Below are 16,096 nucleotides of genomic sequence, written 5' to 3'. Positions count from 1 at the left end.
AGGTGAGAATACATATAAAATATTCAGTTATTACTTTCTATTTCATTTCTTTCATATATTGGTGAAAAAATGGGTTTTTTTTTTTTTTCAGAAATGAAAATTAGAATATTTCGATTTTTTTTTCATTTTTTCAGTTTTTTGCAATTCTCTTTTAGGGCTTTTGTGTTTAAAACTTATGTATGCCCCACATACATTATAATATCACTTTTTTCTTTCTTTTGAGAGATAGTGGTGAGATTTGAACTTAATGTGGGCCTAAATAGTGTTTTTTTTCCAAGAGTTTTCTCATTTATTTCAAATTTTCACTAGTTTTCTTATTTTTAATCAATTTATAATCTTCTATGTTTGTGTGGGGATGGGGAAAATGTTATTTTTTGAATCAAAAAGAAAACTTACATTTACATGAGATGGAAAAATGGGTTATTTTTTTAACTTGATATGACATGATGATAAATACATCATACATCCTTTTTTTTTGGGGGGGCATATTCATGACAAATGGATGATTGATGTGTTTTTTTATATAACTTTTATATATTTTTTGTGACATGTTTTATGAAAATCTGAAAAAATCTTACGATTTACGATACGATACGATTCAAACCCCTTTATGATTTCCGATACGATAATGATTATGACAACATTGCATGCACCTTTTTTTCCACTTTGGCAACTGAAAGAGAGGAGAGATCGTGGTATGAATCACAATCTATCATTTAACTTATCAAGAACTTCTTTGCAGACATGGGAAATATGCACGAGATCCAAAAGAATAATTAGGTAGCCGAATAATTAGGTAGCTTGTAACATGGAAGGGCCACACCTATATAAAAAATCACTAATCTCAAAATCCTAACCACTATAGGGAAAAAAAAATTAAATTTTTACATAGAATGTAAACAGAAGTTTCTTTGACCATCCATTTTCTCCTAAAAAGTCCACCAATCCTAGCGTTACGAATGCAAATTGGTGCGAATTTTGAAATGCATCCCATCCAGGGTATGGCCTGCCTCTACTTGATGATCAATTCAAACCTTTTTTTTTTTTGAAAGATAACTTGAAATAAAAGAAGAAGAGAATACAAAAGAAAGGAACTGCTGAGGAGGCAAATCCTTAAGAAAACAAGAAAGAAAGATCTACATTGGTCCCTTCCCTAAGGGACGCCCATTCGGCAATAAAACATTTAGCATAGGAAGAAACTAAGTGAGGAGGTTTCGCTTCGTTCTGAAAACATCTTTTGTTTCTTTCAGTCCAAAGAGCCCACCAAACCACTAAGATTCCGGTCCGCCAAATCCTTGATTTGAGTTTGCCTAATCTAACCCCATGCCAGGCTTTGAGAAGAGTGTCCACATCTTTGGGGAAACACCAGCTGATTTGGAAACAAGAAAGAATGGCACACCAGACGGAGTAAGCAAAAGAACAGTGGATTAGCAGGTGGTTAACTGATTCTTCAGAGGATAAACAGCATAAACAGGCATTGGGAAGAATCATTCCTTTCTTCTTGAGGTTATCTAGGGTCAGAATTCTGTTGTTCCCAGCCAACCACCCGAAAACCTGAATCTTTGGAGGAATGGCGTATTTCCGAATGAAATGGGGATGTAGAGAGGAGGCAAATTCATTGTTGGCCGATAGAATGTTGAATAAGGACCGCACCGTGAAGGCAGACGACTTCTCAGGCTTCCAAATCAGAGTGTCGTTGTAGCCGATATTCAAGGGCGCTTCTTGGATATACTGTAACAGAGCAACAAAATGGTTAACTTCCCAGTCCTCCAGATTCCTTCTACAAGGGATATTCCATATCACCTTGTCCGCAACTAGGGAGTAGTTAATCTGCTATGAAGTTGTTTTTCTTACTCACCACCAAGAAGATGGAGGGGAATTTTTCCTCTAGCGGAATATCACCAATCCACGTATCTTGCCAGAACTGAATACAATCGCCCTTGCCCACCTCAAAACTAATCCACCGGGTGACCTCTTCTTTCATCCGAGTGATTCCTCTCCATATAGCAAAAGTCCTATTTAGGGGGGAGTCTACCGTTCACCATCCTCCAGGCGAACTCCCATATTTTCCTTTAATAATAATATTCCACAAGCTGTCCTTTTCATTACCAAGTCTCCAAATCCATTTACCTAACAGGGCCCTGTTCATTAAACTGAGATCTTTGATACCAGCTCCACCATCTTTAAAGGATTTACAAACTTTGTTCCATTTCACCAAATTGAATTTCTTCCTGTCTTCCTTGCCGCTCCAGAGGAAATTGCGTCTGACCCTGTCGATGGAATTAAGAACCGCAACTGGGCAGCAAAACAAAGACATAAAATAGATGGGAAGATAGGATAAGGCAGCTTTAATAAGCGTGAGTCTTTTGCCGATCGATAGAAAACGGCGTTTCCAACCAGCTAAGTGGTTACGGAATCTTTGTAAGACTTTATCCCAAAGCTGCTTTCTAGGCGACCCGACAAATCGAGGAAGACCGACAAAAGCAGTTGGAAAGGATCCCAAGCCGCATCCCATAAGATCAGCAAAAACCTCGCCATCCTGATCCTCCAGATTAACCCTGACTAATTTAGATTTGGACAGATTCACCTTCAACCCTACAACCGCTTCGAAACATCTTATCACTGTTCGCAAATTGATAACGGAATCTGTAGTTGCTTCAGAGAAGATAAGAATATCATCTGCAAATTGCACGTGGGAAAGCGGGACTTACGTACCTTTCATTTGAACTCCCTTGAAAATGTTTTCCGATTGAGCTTTCAGAATCATAGCTGAGAAGGCTTCTCCAATGATAAGGAAGAGGAAGGAGGAAAGGGGATCGCCTTGTCTAAGGCCGCGGGAACTTTTAAAAAAACCTTTCAGGGAACCATTGACAATGACAGAAAAAGAGGCTAAACTGAGGCATTCCTTTATCCATTGTCTCCAGCGGGCATCGAAACCCATCCGTTCCATCAGATAGAGAAGGACATCCCACTCCACATGGTCGTCTGCTTTCTCCATATCCAATTTACAGAAAATGAACTTCCCCTTCGATTGTAGGCTGGAGTGAAGGCATTCATTAGCGATAAGGGCTGCATCAATGATTTGTCTTCCTGGAATGAACGCACACTGATTTGGACTTATGATCGAATCCAAAACTTTCTTCAATCTATTAGCAAGCACTTTTGCCATAATTTTAAGCAAGCTGCCAATTAGACTTATCGGTCTAAAGTGATGAAATTCAAAGGTTCCCGGACGTTTTAGAATCAGAGCGATGAACGTGGCACCAATATTTTTAGACAATCTAACTTGATCGAAAAATTCATTGAAGAAGGACAGAATTTCATCTTGGAGGAGATCCTAGAAAGTCTGAAAGAAGAGAATGGGGAAACCATCTGGACCAGGAGACTTGTCGCCACTCAGATCCAAAAGAGCTAAATAGATTTCTTCCTTAGAGAAATGAGACTCCAGAAATGCATCGTCCTCTTCACTGATACGTTTGAACTGAAGATTATCCAATCGAGGTCTGACCCAATTCTCTTTTTGGAGGAGGCATTGAAAGAAAGAAACTACAGATCTGCTGATCGCATCCCTATCATCTGTCCAGACACCCTCAAAAGAGATAGAGGTGATGCGGTTGACCTGAGCTTGGACTGAAGCAATGTTGTGGAAGAAACTCGTATTCCTATCACCTTCCTTGATCCATTTCATACGAGCTTTCTGTTTCCAAGAAATTTCCTCCTGATAAATTTTGTCAGAGAGGGCTTGGACTAATCGAATTCTGTTCGCCAAAGTCTGGGAAGACATAGGGCTGCTTTCGGCTTGAATATCGATGTTCTGAATATCCCGTAGGATCGAATTCAACTCCTGAAATGAACGGATCTTCTCCTCTTTAGACCGCTGTTTGAGTTTCTCTTTTAAAAACTTTAATTTGCAGCAAAGGCGATGTCCCGCGTAACCTTGGAACTGAGCTTCATGCCACCAATCCGCGATCATCGATTTAAAACCTGACATATGGAGCCAAGCGATGTTAAAACGAAACAGCTTCGGACCCCAGTCTACCTCCTCCGTCGATAAGATCAAAGGCCAGTGATCAGAAGTAGTTCTGGGAAGAATTGACTGAGAGGAGGTAGGCTCGAGATTCAACTAATCAGCAGAAATAATAAAACGATCCAATCTACACAAGATAAGGTCTAGTCTCCCATTTGTCCAGGTGAAGCGGGAGCCTAGGAGGGGAAGATCGATAAGGCTGTTTTTATTGATCCAGTCAGAGAAAGCGGCCATCTGGGATTTAGAAGAATTCCCCGAAGATTTTTCTGCTGAAAACCCGATAGTGTTGAAATCCCCAGTGAAACAGATAGGGCCATTGAAGCTCTGGAAGATAGAGGATAGTTCTATCCAGAACACACTCCTCAGAGAAGTATCGGTGGGCCCATAGACCAAACAAATGAGGTATTCAATCCCCAAGACGCTATTCCTGAGAGTAGCAGAGATAGAGAAAGATCCCACCGAGCTGTTAATAAGGGACCAATGTGTAGATCTCCAAGCTATAAGAATGCCGCCTGAAGTGCCCAAAGCTTCCTTAATCACCCAACTAGCGTTAGAGACTTTCCAAATTGAACTCATGAGCCGAGTATCCATCCCTTTAATCTTCGTTTCCTGAAGACAAATAATATGGGGGTTGTTTCTACTGCAGGAAGACTTGATAAGTCTCCTTTTTTTGTTTCGACCCAATCCCCCGAACGTTCCATGAAATTATCTTCATGGGACCACGTCGCTTCCCCACTCTCCCTTGGGCTCTGAATCATTTGAGAAAGCTAGAATGATTATGGAGCTGATAGGATTGTATTTCTGACCTTTTTTCCTTCTACCCCTTGGAGTTCTTTTCTGAGAGGATCGGTTGGGGTCCAACGGACGGCCCCTACTCTCCACGCACTGAAAAAGAGCAAGGTAATCCTCAGGACAGTCACCGAAAGAGAGCCCCAGAAGTCTGCCGATGTGGCCCATGGCATCCCAAATCCACCTCTTAGTATACATCTTCTTACTTAGCGTAGTCCTGTGATCTTTCTCTAACAAACCGGTGTTTGAAAAGGCTGATCTCGTCTAAAGAGGTTCCGCTATGATGATATCTGCGTCGACATGATCCTGAAACAGCAAGGGGAGGTTGAGATTGGAGCCGACAAAAGAAGTAGAGAAACGATCGGATTTGGAGGTCATAACGAACACAGGAGATGATGAGCATAGGGAGGACTCGTCTTCGAGAAGCCGAGGGTCAGTGGGGGCATCAAACAGAATAAGTTGCAAGAGGGAGTTTCTATCTTCCTTGCTGAGGGATCCTGAATTGCTAGGACAATCATCATCCTCCACCGATGGATGGGAGGAATGGGATGATCGAGGGGTGACATGCAAGTACTCCCTGACAGGTGTCCTGTTGAGATCAAAAGGAGAAGATCTCTCAGCTCCAAATGCAGCGGTGCAGATGGGGTCGGCATGATGGAGGGATGTTGGGTCAGGATTGACAGTTTAGAGTGCTTTTGAAAAAGTCTGCCTTTCTTCATTGACAATTGCCCATTATATAGGTAGATTACAAGCTATTTAGGGAAGAAATACAAGCTGATCTTCAGCCCCTACCATATATACATCTATCTAAATATACTGTACAGCTAATATATCCTAATTAAGGAAGGAATAAATTTGTATAACTGTCATATCAGTCAAAGCTGTAGATATTAGCTGTAAATCTGCTGTAAATCTGTAAATCTGTAAATCTGCTGTAAATCTGTAAATCTGTAAAGCTGTAAATCTGTAAATCTGTAAAGCTGTAAATCTGCTGTGTAGATTGATATTTCCTTTGACATCCCCCCTCAAATTGATGCTGGTAAATTGACAAGCATCAATTTGCTAACGAGAAAATGATGGCGCTGACGAGGCATGGATTTTGTGAAGATATCGGCGATCTGCAAAGTTGTGGAGATATGTGGAAGAGTGATGACTTGATGATCATAGGCTTCCCTGATTGAGTGACAGTCAACCTCGATGTGCTTGGTGCGTTCGTGATAGACTGGGTTTGCGGCAATTTGGATGGCACTAGTGTTGTCAGCATGGAGTGGAGTAGGATGTACGGGAATGAAACTGAGCTCTGTGAGGAGACCACGCAGCCAAATGATCTCGGAGCATGCTGCAGACATGGCTCGGTACTCGGCCTTAGTAGATGATTTGGAGACGTGGTCCTGCTTCTTGCATTTCCAAGAGATAAGGGCATCACTAAGAAACATACACCAGCCGGTAGTAGATTTCCTGGTGTCTGGGCACCCAGCCCAGTCAGCGTCACTATAGGCTTGTAGCTGAAAGGGAAGAATAAGCCACGAGTAGGTGTCCCAAGAATGTAGCGAATTATGCGGCGGACGGCAGATAGAAGGAGATGCCTCGGTGCTTGCATGAATTTGCTGACGGTATGAACAGCATAAGAGATGTCTGGTCGAGTAATGGTTAGATAGATAAGACTACCAACCAACTTCCGATAGGTAGTAGGATCCTCAAGAAGCTCCCCTTCGTCACGTCGATATTTCACATTAAGTTCCATGGGGGTGTCAACCGAAGTAGCGTTGGTGAGACCGGCTAGCTGAACCAGATCTTGACTATACTTGTGCTGATGCAAGAGGAGACCGTGCGGCTGATGATGCACCTCTATACCCAAGAAATAGGTGAGCTGGCCAAGATCTTTCATGTGAAATGTAGAATTCAACAAAGTCTGAACCGCAGAGATTGCCTCCAAGTCAGAGCCAGTGATGACGATATCGTCCACATAAACAAGGAGGACGACGATACCTGTGGATGTCCTTTGTAGAAAAAGAGAAGAGTCATACTGACTTTGAGTGAAAGAAAAACTAAGCAAAGTGGATCGAAACTTCTCAAACCATACTCTTGGTGCCTGCTTCAAACCATACAAAGAACGTTTCAGTTTGCAAACATCAGTAGGTGAGGAAGTGGGCATACCAGAGGGAAGTTTCAAGTAAACGTCTTCCTTGAGATCACCGTGGAGAAATGCGTTCTTAACATCCATTTGATGTAAGGGCCAGGATTGGGATGCAGCAAGAGCGAGTATAGTTCGGACAGTGGTCATTTTGGCGACCGGTGCAAAGGTCTCATCATAGTCGAGACCATATTCTTGTTTGTTGCCAAGTGCCACTAACCGAGCTTTGTAACGATCTATGGACCCATCGGAATTAAGCTTGATAGAAAACACGAACTTATTGCTAAGGGGTTTCACGGAGGAGGGACATGGAACAACATCCCATGTTTGGTTTTCTTCAAGTGCGAGAAGTTCGGTTTCAATTGCTTTTCGCCAACACTCATGCTCCATTGCCTGTTTATAAGATGAAGGAAGAGAAATAGACGACAAAGTGGCTGTGAATGATGAAGGAGAAGAGAAACCAAACCTATCTGGGGGTCTACGAACCCGAGTACTGAGTCGGAGAGAGGGAGGTGCAGGTGCTGAAACAGGAGCAGCAGTCGGGGAAGAAGCTTGAGGGGGCTCAGGAGGTGCTGAAGGTTGGTGGGAAGTGGCGGTGGAGCGTCGTCGATACACTAGGAGAGGTTTAGAAGGGACTGGATCTGCAAGAGAGTTAGGAAACATAGGCAAAACAGAAAATGAAGGAGAAACATGATCCTGATGGGTAGAAAAGAAATATTGATTTTCGAAAAAAATCACATTTCTAGAAACTCGAATGCGACACAGATTTGGATCATAGCAAAGAAAACCTTTCTGCTGTACTGAATATCCTAGAAAAGCACATTTAATTGACTGGGTCGTAAGTTTTGTGCGTTCATGTGCAGGAAGATGAACATAACAGACACAACCAAAGGTACGAAGGTTAGAATAAGTTGGAGGGTGACCAAATAACCTGGTGAAAGGTGAGTCATGGTTCAATGTGGGAGAAGGCAATCTGTTAATGAGATGGACAGCAGTGGAAAGAGCTTCACACCAAAATCGAGAGGGCGTGGAAGATTCTAACAGAAGAGTGCGAACCACATCAAGAAGGTGACGGTTCTTCCTTTCAGCCACTCCATTTTGTTGAGGTGTCGAAGGGCAAGACCGTTGAGAGATGATGCCATGATTCTGTAGGAAGTCCTGAAACAAATGAGACATATACTCACCCCCATTGTCAGAACGAAGGATTTTGACATGGGCCGAAAATTGTGTCTGAATATATGCATGAAAAATCTTAAAAACAGAAAATACTTCCGTCTTTGGAATGAAGGAAATAAATCCATGTGAAACGACTATAGTCGTCAATAAAAGTGACAAAATATTTGTAATTAGCATGCGAAGTGACTGGTGTCATACCCCACACATCACTATGTATCAGATCGAAAGGTTTGACAACATGCGGTGTGTGAAAAGGAAAGGGTAGAGTTTTACTTTTGCCAAGTCTGCAAGAATTGCAATCAAACTGAACAACACTAAGAGATGGTGTTTCATTATTCCCGAGAAAACCAGATTTCAATAAAGCATGAAGTACATTAGAGTTTGGATGTCCGAGACGTTTATGCCACGCTCGGTAATCAACATGAGCAGAATTACAAGCGACAAAAGGCAAAGAAAAAGAAGACAAAGGAAATTGAAGAGGAAAAAGACGTCCCACTTTAGGCCCCCTCGCGATCATCCGCCCTGACTGTTGATCCTGCACAACACAACCAGATTTAGAAAACTCTACAATCATTATCAACTAACTGACCGACAGACACAAGATTGGTGGTAAGACCGGGAGATACGAAGACATCAGTGAGAGAGGAGGAAACATCACCAGTGGCCGTGATAGGTAAATGATTGCCATCAGCAGTATGAATTTTGAGATTTCCAAAATATTTGTTTACATTGGTAAGAGAAGCAGCATTGTTTGTCATATGATGGGAAGCCCCGGAATCAAAGTACCAAGGAGATGATGTAGTGAAGGGTTTACCTGAGAGTCCTAAAGCTGAAAATGTAGAAATGATCATTTGTTGAATCATGTCAGGGGTCACGGGTTGGACTGAAACGGGAGCGGGAGCAGGAGCAGGAGCACTTTGTGTTGTATTCACCAAACTACCCGCACTAGAAGAGCCAACTGAGACAGTATATGCTGTCTCCGATTTCTTGGGGGGTCGAGTTGGGCATTCCTTGATGATATGGCCATCCTTTTTGCAATAGTTGCAGAATTTTCGGGGACAGTTTGCAGCATAATGACCAAATCCCTTGCAACAGAAGCACTGAACAGTGCTCATATCCCTGCTTCGTGGCCTGCCTTGTGCTGCATAGGCTACAGGAACAGATGTAGATCGCCGTTGTTCCATGGTGGTTTGAGTGAGAAGGCGCTGTTCCTCGCGAAGAAGATCATTTAGGCATGTATCCAAGGAGGGGACAGATTCTCGGTTCATAAGATTGGATCTGGTGCCTTCAAATTCAGACCTTAGTTTCATTAGAAATTGATCCCTTCGAGTAGTTTCATGGACAGATTGAACAGAACTAAGACCTTCGGATGGTAAGTCAGCATAAACTATATCAGTGTATTCAGCCCAAAGATTAGTGAATCTAGAGTAAAAATCGGAGATAGAAAGACTATCCTGTTGGAGAGTGGCCAATTCATGTTCAAGCTGGAAACGACGAGCAGTGTTTTGTTGACTGTAGACCTTCTTCAGGTATGTCCACATCTGAGCTGCAATCTGAGAAGATCGAAGGTTCAAGATGATGTTGGGTTCAACGGATCCCAAAATCCATGCCATAACTTGTGCGTCCTTGACTTCCCACTTGGCGTGTCGGTCTTTGTCTTTGTCTTTGTCAGGAGCTAGGTTACTGCCATCAACATGTCCCCACAGCTCCTTACCTTTGACGAAAATCCTGAAATGAAACGCCCAGGCAGAGTAATTCTTGCCATTGAAACGAATCAAAGAAACATCAGACTTATCGGAAGACATGAGGTCAACAGAACTAGAACAAGAATAACCGAGACTAAGAAACTTGAGAGCACGAGACAAATGGAAATTTAGAGCTATAGCTCTGATACCATGACAGTTTAGAGTCCTTTTGAAAAAGTCTGCCTTTCTTCATTGACAATTGCCCATTATATAGGTAGATTACAAGCTATTTAGGGAAGAAATACAAGCTGATCTTCAGCCCCTACCATATATACATCTATCTAAATATACTGTACAGCTAATATATCCTAATTAAGGAAGGAATAAATCTGTATAACTGTCATATCAGTCAAAGCTGTAGATATTAGTTGTAAATCTGCTATTAGCTGTAAATCTGCTGTAAATCTGTAAATCTGCAAAGTTGTAAATCTGTAAATCTGTAAATCTGTAAAGCTGTAAATCTGTAAATCTGTAAAGCTGTAAATCTGCTGTGTAGATTGATATTTCCTTTGACAAGGATGAGGGTAAAGGCTGAGGGAGGGGATCGACAGGTGGCAAGCGAGAAGCGCCTCGTCAGATACGGGATGAAGATGAGCTGGCACAATCTCAGTGACCATACGGGGAGAGAGGCCTCTCAATGCGCCACGTGGGGGCGGGCAGGCAGAGGGCGCGGCTCGAGACCCGAGGGGGTTAGAAGAGAACTCGCCACGTGGAGGGAGCTCCAATCGATTCACAGCGGGCGCGGCTCGAGGCAGAGAGAAGTCGCCACGTGGAACGGCATCCGAGCGAGTTACAGCGGGCGCGGCTCGAGGCTGAGAAGGCGCAGGGGCTGAATTAAATGCCTCAACTACCCCTAAGGAAATGTCCAGTGCTCCGCGGGTGCATCATAATCGAAGATCATCATCTCCACATTCACGGTCGAGGGAGGTCTCCGTCATCTGGGAAAGGACCCTGCTCCGCCATAGGTCCCCCCAACACGGGAGGGGGGAGGCGGGCCCTTCTCTCTAAATAGGGAGATCAATGGATCTGTCATCAGCTAAGATCACGATCGAAGAAGGAAGGGGAAGACCTTTCTTTCTCCTGATACACAAACAGATCACCCCCATCTCCACACCTCGACTAGTCTTCAGGTCGATTTCTACGAGAAAGCCCAAGCGCGAGGCAACATCTAGAAAGAAACAATCGTTCCAGAGTTCAAGAGGAACCCCCCAGACCAAAATCCACCTCTCCTCAAAACCAAAGGCAGAATATTCATTCCAGGAGATGACACCCCTGACCAGCTCGTCCCTATGAATTGCTCCTGCCATCAGCAAAGGATCCAGCTTCACTCCTAGGTCACCTTTAACCCAAACCTCATTATAACCTATAGGTCGAAGGCTGAAGGAGGCCGCACGAATATTGGTGCACCCTTCAATCCAGTCGGAAAGTTGCTCGATGGTGGCCTGATCGTGGGTCAAAATGACTACCGTATCCTTCAATGCTTCCTTCGCACTTAGGAGATCGTCAGTATTGATTCTGATGATGTTGGGAGCGTCGGGGGGTTTGATGGGGGTAGGGAACAGAGCAGCCGTGATCAATGGGGGAAGATGGAAGCTGAAGGTTGTGGAGGTTGAGGCGAGGGGGCTTGAGGAGTGCGTCTCTGAAAGAATGGGTTGGAAGAGAAGGGGTGGGAGCAGGAACTGGAATGCTCTTAGAAGCGGCGGTAGAGCTGGAAGAGGGTCTGTGGAGATTCCGTTCAAGACCGAATCTGGCTCTTTGAACGAGCATCTTTTCCCCTCTGAAGCTCTGTCCATGCAACATCTCAACCGCCCGAGACATTTCAGCTTCGGATCCCATCCTGATTAAGGCGAATCCTCTATATTCGCCGGTTTTCTTGTTTCGGGGCATGATTACGTCCATGACTGCGCCTGCCCTTCCAAACACTCTCTCGAGGTTGAGGGGATACCAACCGATCGGATAACCTTTTACAAAGAGAGTGGGGAAGGAATCGTATTTACTCCTCTTGGTGAATCTCACCCGCGATCGTCCTCCCACCTCGATCCAAGGATTGGCTTCCTTCCCTGGATTACTAACCCCCTGTGGGGAGGATAGTTGATGCAATAGTCCTCCCATCATTCAAATCTTAGACACTTTTGATGTGTATCATAAAGCATCTCACTGTTGATTTAAGGAAAATAAACATTAGTTTTCTAGGTTTTCGCTTAAAATAGAGCGTACACTTGTACACTTTAGCACAATTCCAATTCCAAAATGGAAAGTGCCTTTAGTCAAATCAATCGAGGGGTATAGATATGAATTCCCTTTCAGAAATTGAAAAAAGAATTACAGAGGGAAATTTGTTCACAAACAGGTTTTGGGGATTGGGGGCACTTGTGTGAGATTCAACCCACTCATCATGTGAGGGCTACCTTGAAGATGATCTGCTAAAAAATTAGCTGGTCCATCCGTCATGTGGGCTACATATGTGTGGTCCATCTTATGAGAACAGCCTAATTTTTAGGCCATGGAGCTTTCAGGAGAGAATGGCCTGATGAGTGGCATGGATAAAACAAAAGTGCACCATATTAGTGCCTTTGCAGCTATTCTCTTTAGGATCTCTACAATAGAAATTCTATATCCATGAACACAATGAAACACGGACTCCAATGGAAGCTTGAACTGAGATGTGAGTTCTCCATGAAGTATTACTTTGTGGCAACTCCGTGTTACAGGTGTCATACATGAATGATGATTCAGAATGTTGAATTTGACAGCTAGTTAGAGATTTATTTTTTTTAAAGCCAGATTCACACTTCCAAATTCCCAAGCCCAAAGAAAAAACAGATCAGTTCAAGAGCCTGACTGAACTTGAAATAAAAATCATCCATGAGCCAAAGTATTAAAGAGATAAAAACCATGAATATTTTTGCAAGTACCTTCTGAAGAACATGTACTCTCTCCCACTTGTCATGCAAAGATCTATAGATATGAACCTCATTATTGTTTGGACAAAATGCAACCACTACAAAAGAAAACATGTCTTAGCAGCTTGAGAAAAAACTAAGACAAACAAAGATCGCCATAGAAAGCATCTTTAAGTTACCTCAAAAAAGTTGAAAACAGATTCTACATAGAAGAAGCTATCTTTCTGCAAATATACCATCAACCAATGCCAAATAATACTGCAACATGCAATTTCAGCAACGCGAAATTTTGGAATGTAATGATCTGGCTTGCAAAGCCAGAAATTCAAATTTTCTTTTGTTTTATTTCTTTGGTTATTTAAGAACTTTATTACATGGCAAGCCAAGAAACATCACAAGAAGGGCAGAGATTGCCCCATATGAGTAGACAGTCTAGTGAGTAGAGACCACATCCTTTGTGAACCTATCTACTATATCCTATGCTATATGCAGAAGATGAACAACAGGAGCGATACATCCTTAGAAAGATCCTAAATTTCCTCAAAAAGTTAGTTAATTTCATGCCATTAGAAATTATCAAAGAAAATGCCATGCCATGAGGACATATTCTTTATTGGCAACAGAAAATTTTATTGAGATAGATGAATCCATTACTACAATTGATTTTTTTAATGAAAAAACTTCATTAATAAAGCCCAAAGGCAAAAGCCAAACAAAAAAGCAGGGATGATGAGGAATCATCCTGCACTAAAAAGAGGATAATCAAAACCCCAAGCAACATCAAAGGAGCCCATATTACAAGATGAAACAACTTGAGAGTTGAGACCAGATGCCAAGAAGTTCACCAGTACAAAGTGAAGGCCTCGAGTTCCTTCCCCAGACAACTTGTCTAAAGAAGTGCCCCAAGGAAGCAGTCTTCATCGTAATCTCATTTATGAATAATTTCAAGGGAGTGATACAATCCTTGGGAGCACAGGCAGTTGCATTATGCCAACAGATTTGCATGAGCTGGTGGATTTGATGCCCATAAAAAGAAAAGAAATTAGTTTTGACAGAAAGAAAAGGAGAAATTTGCATAAGCTGGTGGACTTAAGGTATGTGTGGAATCATGTGCAGAACATCACCCTTGATTTGATATTCATGGAGAAACAGATTAGCATCTGCTCAGCTGCCAGTTTTGTACAGTGGTTTTTCCCAGACACTGCTGAACAGAGCACATTTCTGCCCAAACTGCCATCAAGTTCTTCAGATGGTGGACTGAGCAGGTGTACCATAAGCTCCAAACAGAAACACCCAAACATACCCTAGAACTGATTCAGAGCCCTGGCGTTGGCAATTATTAGAGAAGCCCACAAATGAAAACCGAGAGATGGGAATAAGGAGTATTAATCTAAAATGGGGATTCTTTTTAAATCCAAATGAATCTTTAGACAAGAGTTTCAATTACTTCAGTCCATAATTATACGAAAAGAAATAAAAAATCCAAAACAGAGAGACTGCTAAATAGAACAGAGAGCCATGAAAACAAGACAATCTCAATTTACAAAGGCAGAATGTTCATCGATGACTTCTTGAATCCCATGAACGAAACAACATTCCTCACGTTTGCAAAAAAAAAAATAATAATAATAAACGGAAAAGCTTCATAGTAAAGCTTCAATTTCACAGGGAAAATGCATCAGTGCACGAAAAGAAGAACTCCAAAATATATATTACAGCATGTAAAAGTAACAAACAATGCCCTAGAGTACCAAACAAGGATCTCAGACTGCATAACATCAAGGAAAAAAAAAAAAACAGAAAACGAGATCTAGATAAGGATTGCAGGAACCGATCCCATTGCACAAAGAAGTGTCGAGCATTTGAGTAAAATCAATAGAGATAAATGAATTTAGGGTTTGGAAAGAAGACAGACAGAGAGAGAGAGAGAGAGTACTGGTGTAATCAGGGCTCCAAGCATGGCAAGTAATGCACGGTGCGAACTGGTGAATCGAAACCGCTGCCATGACTCTGCAATGAAGCGGGGGAGATTTCAGAAACTACAGAATCCTAGCAGTATGCTTAGAACAACAAGAAGAAGAAGAATAGACAGATCTAGGGCGAGAGTGAGGTGATTATAGAGAAGAGAGTGTGAAGAGATCCAAACCTTCAAGCAGATGCTAGAGAATTCCTCTTGATTTCCTTTGTTTAAGAGAGAAAACGATAGAGAGGAATCGATTCGGTCTCTCTCTCTCTTCAAGCGTGAGGAAGAGAAAGAAGCAAGTTTGCGTCGTCGGCAAGGGACATTGGTAACGTTTTTATTACAAACTTAGTAGCGGATCGGTGATAATTATGTTTTCGCAAAAGAGCTACTCGTGAGAGTAGAATTTCCCGGGCACACGTGTGCGAGATCGAGGTCGTTCTCTTGTAGTGCGCCCTTCATGTGGCGGGGGCGTGGCCCAAAATAGCAGGCCACGTCAGTCATCTGGGGTCCACGTGTTAATTGAACGGAAACGGATTGGCTACTTTCCCTGCCATCAGCCCGGTGGCTGATGGTCGGTGCTCTGTGGGCCCCACCATGATGTATGTGTTTCATCTATGCCGTCTATATATTTTTCTAGATCATTTTATAAAATAAGACCAAATATGAGGTATATCCCAATCTCACATGGACCACACCACAGGAAAACAACAGTGATTGGATATCCACCATTAAAATCCTCCTAAGGCTCACTGTACTGTTTATTTGACATCCAATCTGTTGATTAGGTCATACATACCTAGATAAAGGGAAAAAAATATTTATATCAGATTGATCCAAAACTTTTATGGCTTCCAAAATATTTTTAATGGTCGACGTTCATTTAACACTGTTTCCTTTAATGTGGTCCACTTGAGACTGGGATATACCTCATTTTTAGTCTCATATCATAAAATGATCTAGAAAAATATATGGATGGCATAGATGAAACAATACATCATGGTGGGGCCCACAGAGCACCGACCACCGGCCATTGGCTGATGGCGGGGGGAGTAGCCAATCCGTTTCCCAGTTGAACGCGGACTACCGGTTGATCTGGTTTTTGCCCATCCGGGTTTTTCAATTAGCGCTGTCAACGGGCGGGCCTGAAGAAGTCTCGGCCCGGCTCTATTCAACATTCTGATTTTCAGGCCCGATTCTGGCCCATTGATACCCCTATTTAAAATGGTGGCTACAATTGGTTAGGCAAGCCCGTTGGTCGTCGGGCCTACCCAATTGAGGGCTAACCTCAGGATTTGACAGGGCCTTTTTGGGCTGCAGTCTGCGCTGTGTTCGAGTAGGCCGGCATGGCCGGGCCTGGGG

General features: G+C 42.7%; 1 protein-coding gene across 3 annotated transcripts in view; it reads right to left on the bottom strand.

Annotated features, from left to right (window-relative positions):
• The window catches only part of LOC131245482 (actin-related protein 2/3 complex subunit 1A), a 33,768-nt gene extending 18,743 nt beyond the window's left edge, over window positions 1-15,025 (bottom strand). The window contains exons 1-3 of one of the 3 annotated variants that reach the window (XM_058244978.1): window positions 14,921-15,025; window positions 14,711-14,784; window positions 12,787-12,872 (exon numbers count right to left, since the gene is read on the bottom strand). In XM_058244978.1, coding sequence (XP_058100961.1) covers window positions 12,787-12,872; window positions 14,711-14,780 — 156 coding nt within the window. In that variant the 5' untranslated portion in view covers window positions 14,781-14,784; window positions 14,921-15,025. The remainder of the gene's footprint in view (window positions 1-12,786; window positions 12,873-14,710; window positions 14,785-14,920) is intronic. The other 2 variants (XM_058244976.1, XM_058244977.1) reach the window with 2 other exon arrangements.
• Between the last annotated feature and the right edge of the window lie 1,071 nt (window positions 15,026-16,096).

The sequence above is a fragment of the Magnolia sinica genome, chromosome 5, assembly GCF_029962835.1.
Source record: "Magnolia sinica isolate HGM2019 chromosome 5, MsV1, whole genome shotgun sequence".
Classification (NCBI taxonomy): Eukaryota; Viridiplantae; Streptophyta; class Magnoliopsida; order Magnoliales; family Magnoliaceae; genus Magnolia; species Magnolia sinica.
This window is presented reverse-complemented; position numbering and strand designations above follow the sequence as displayed.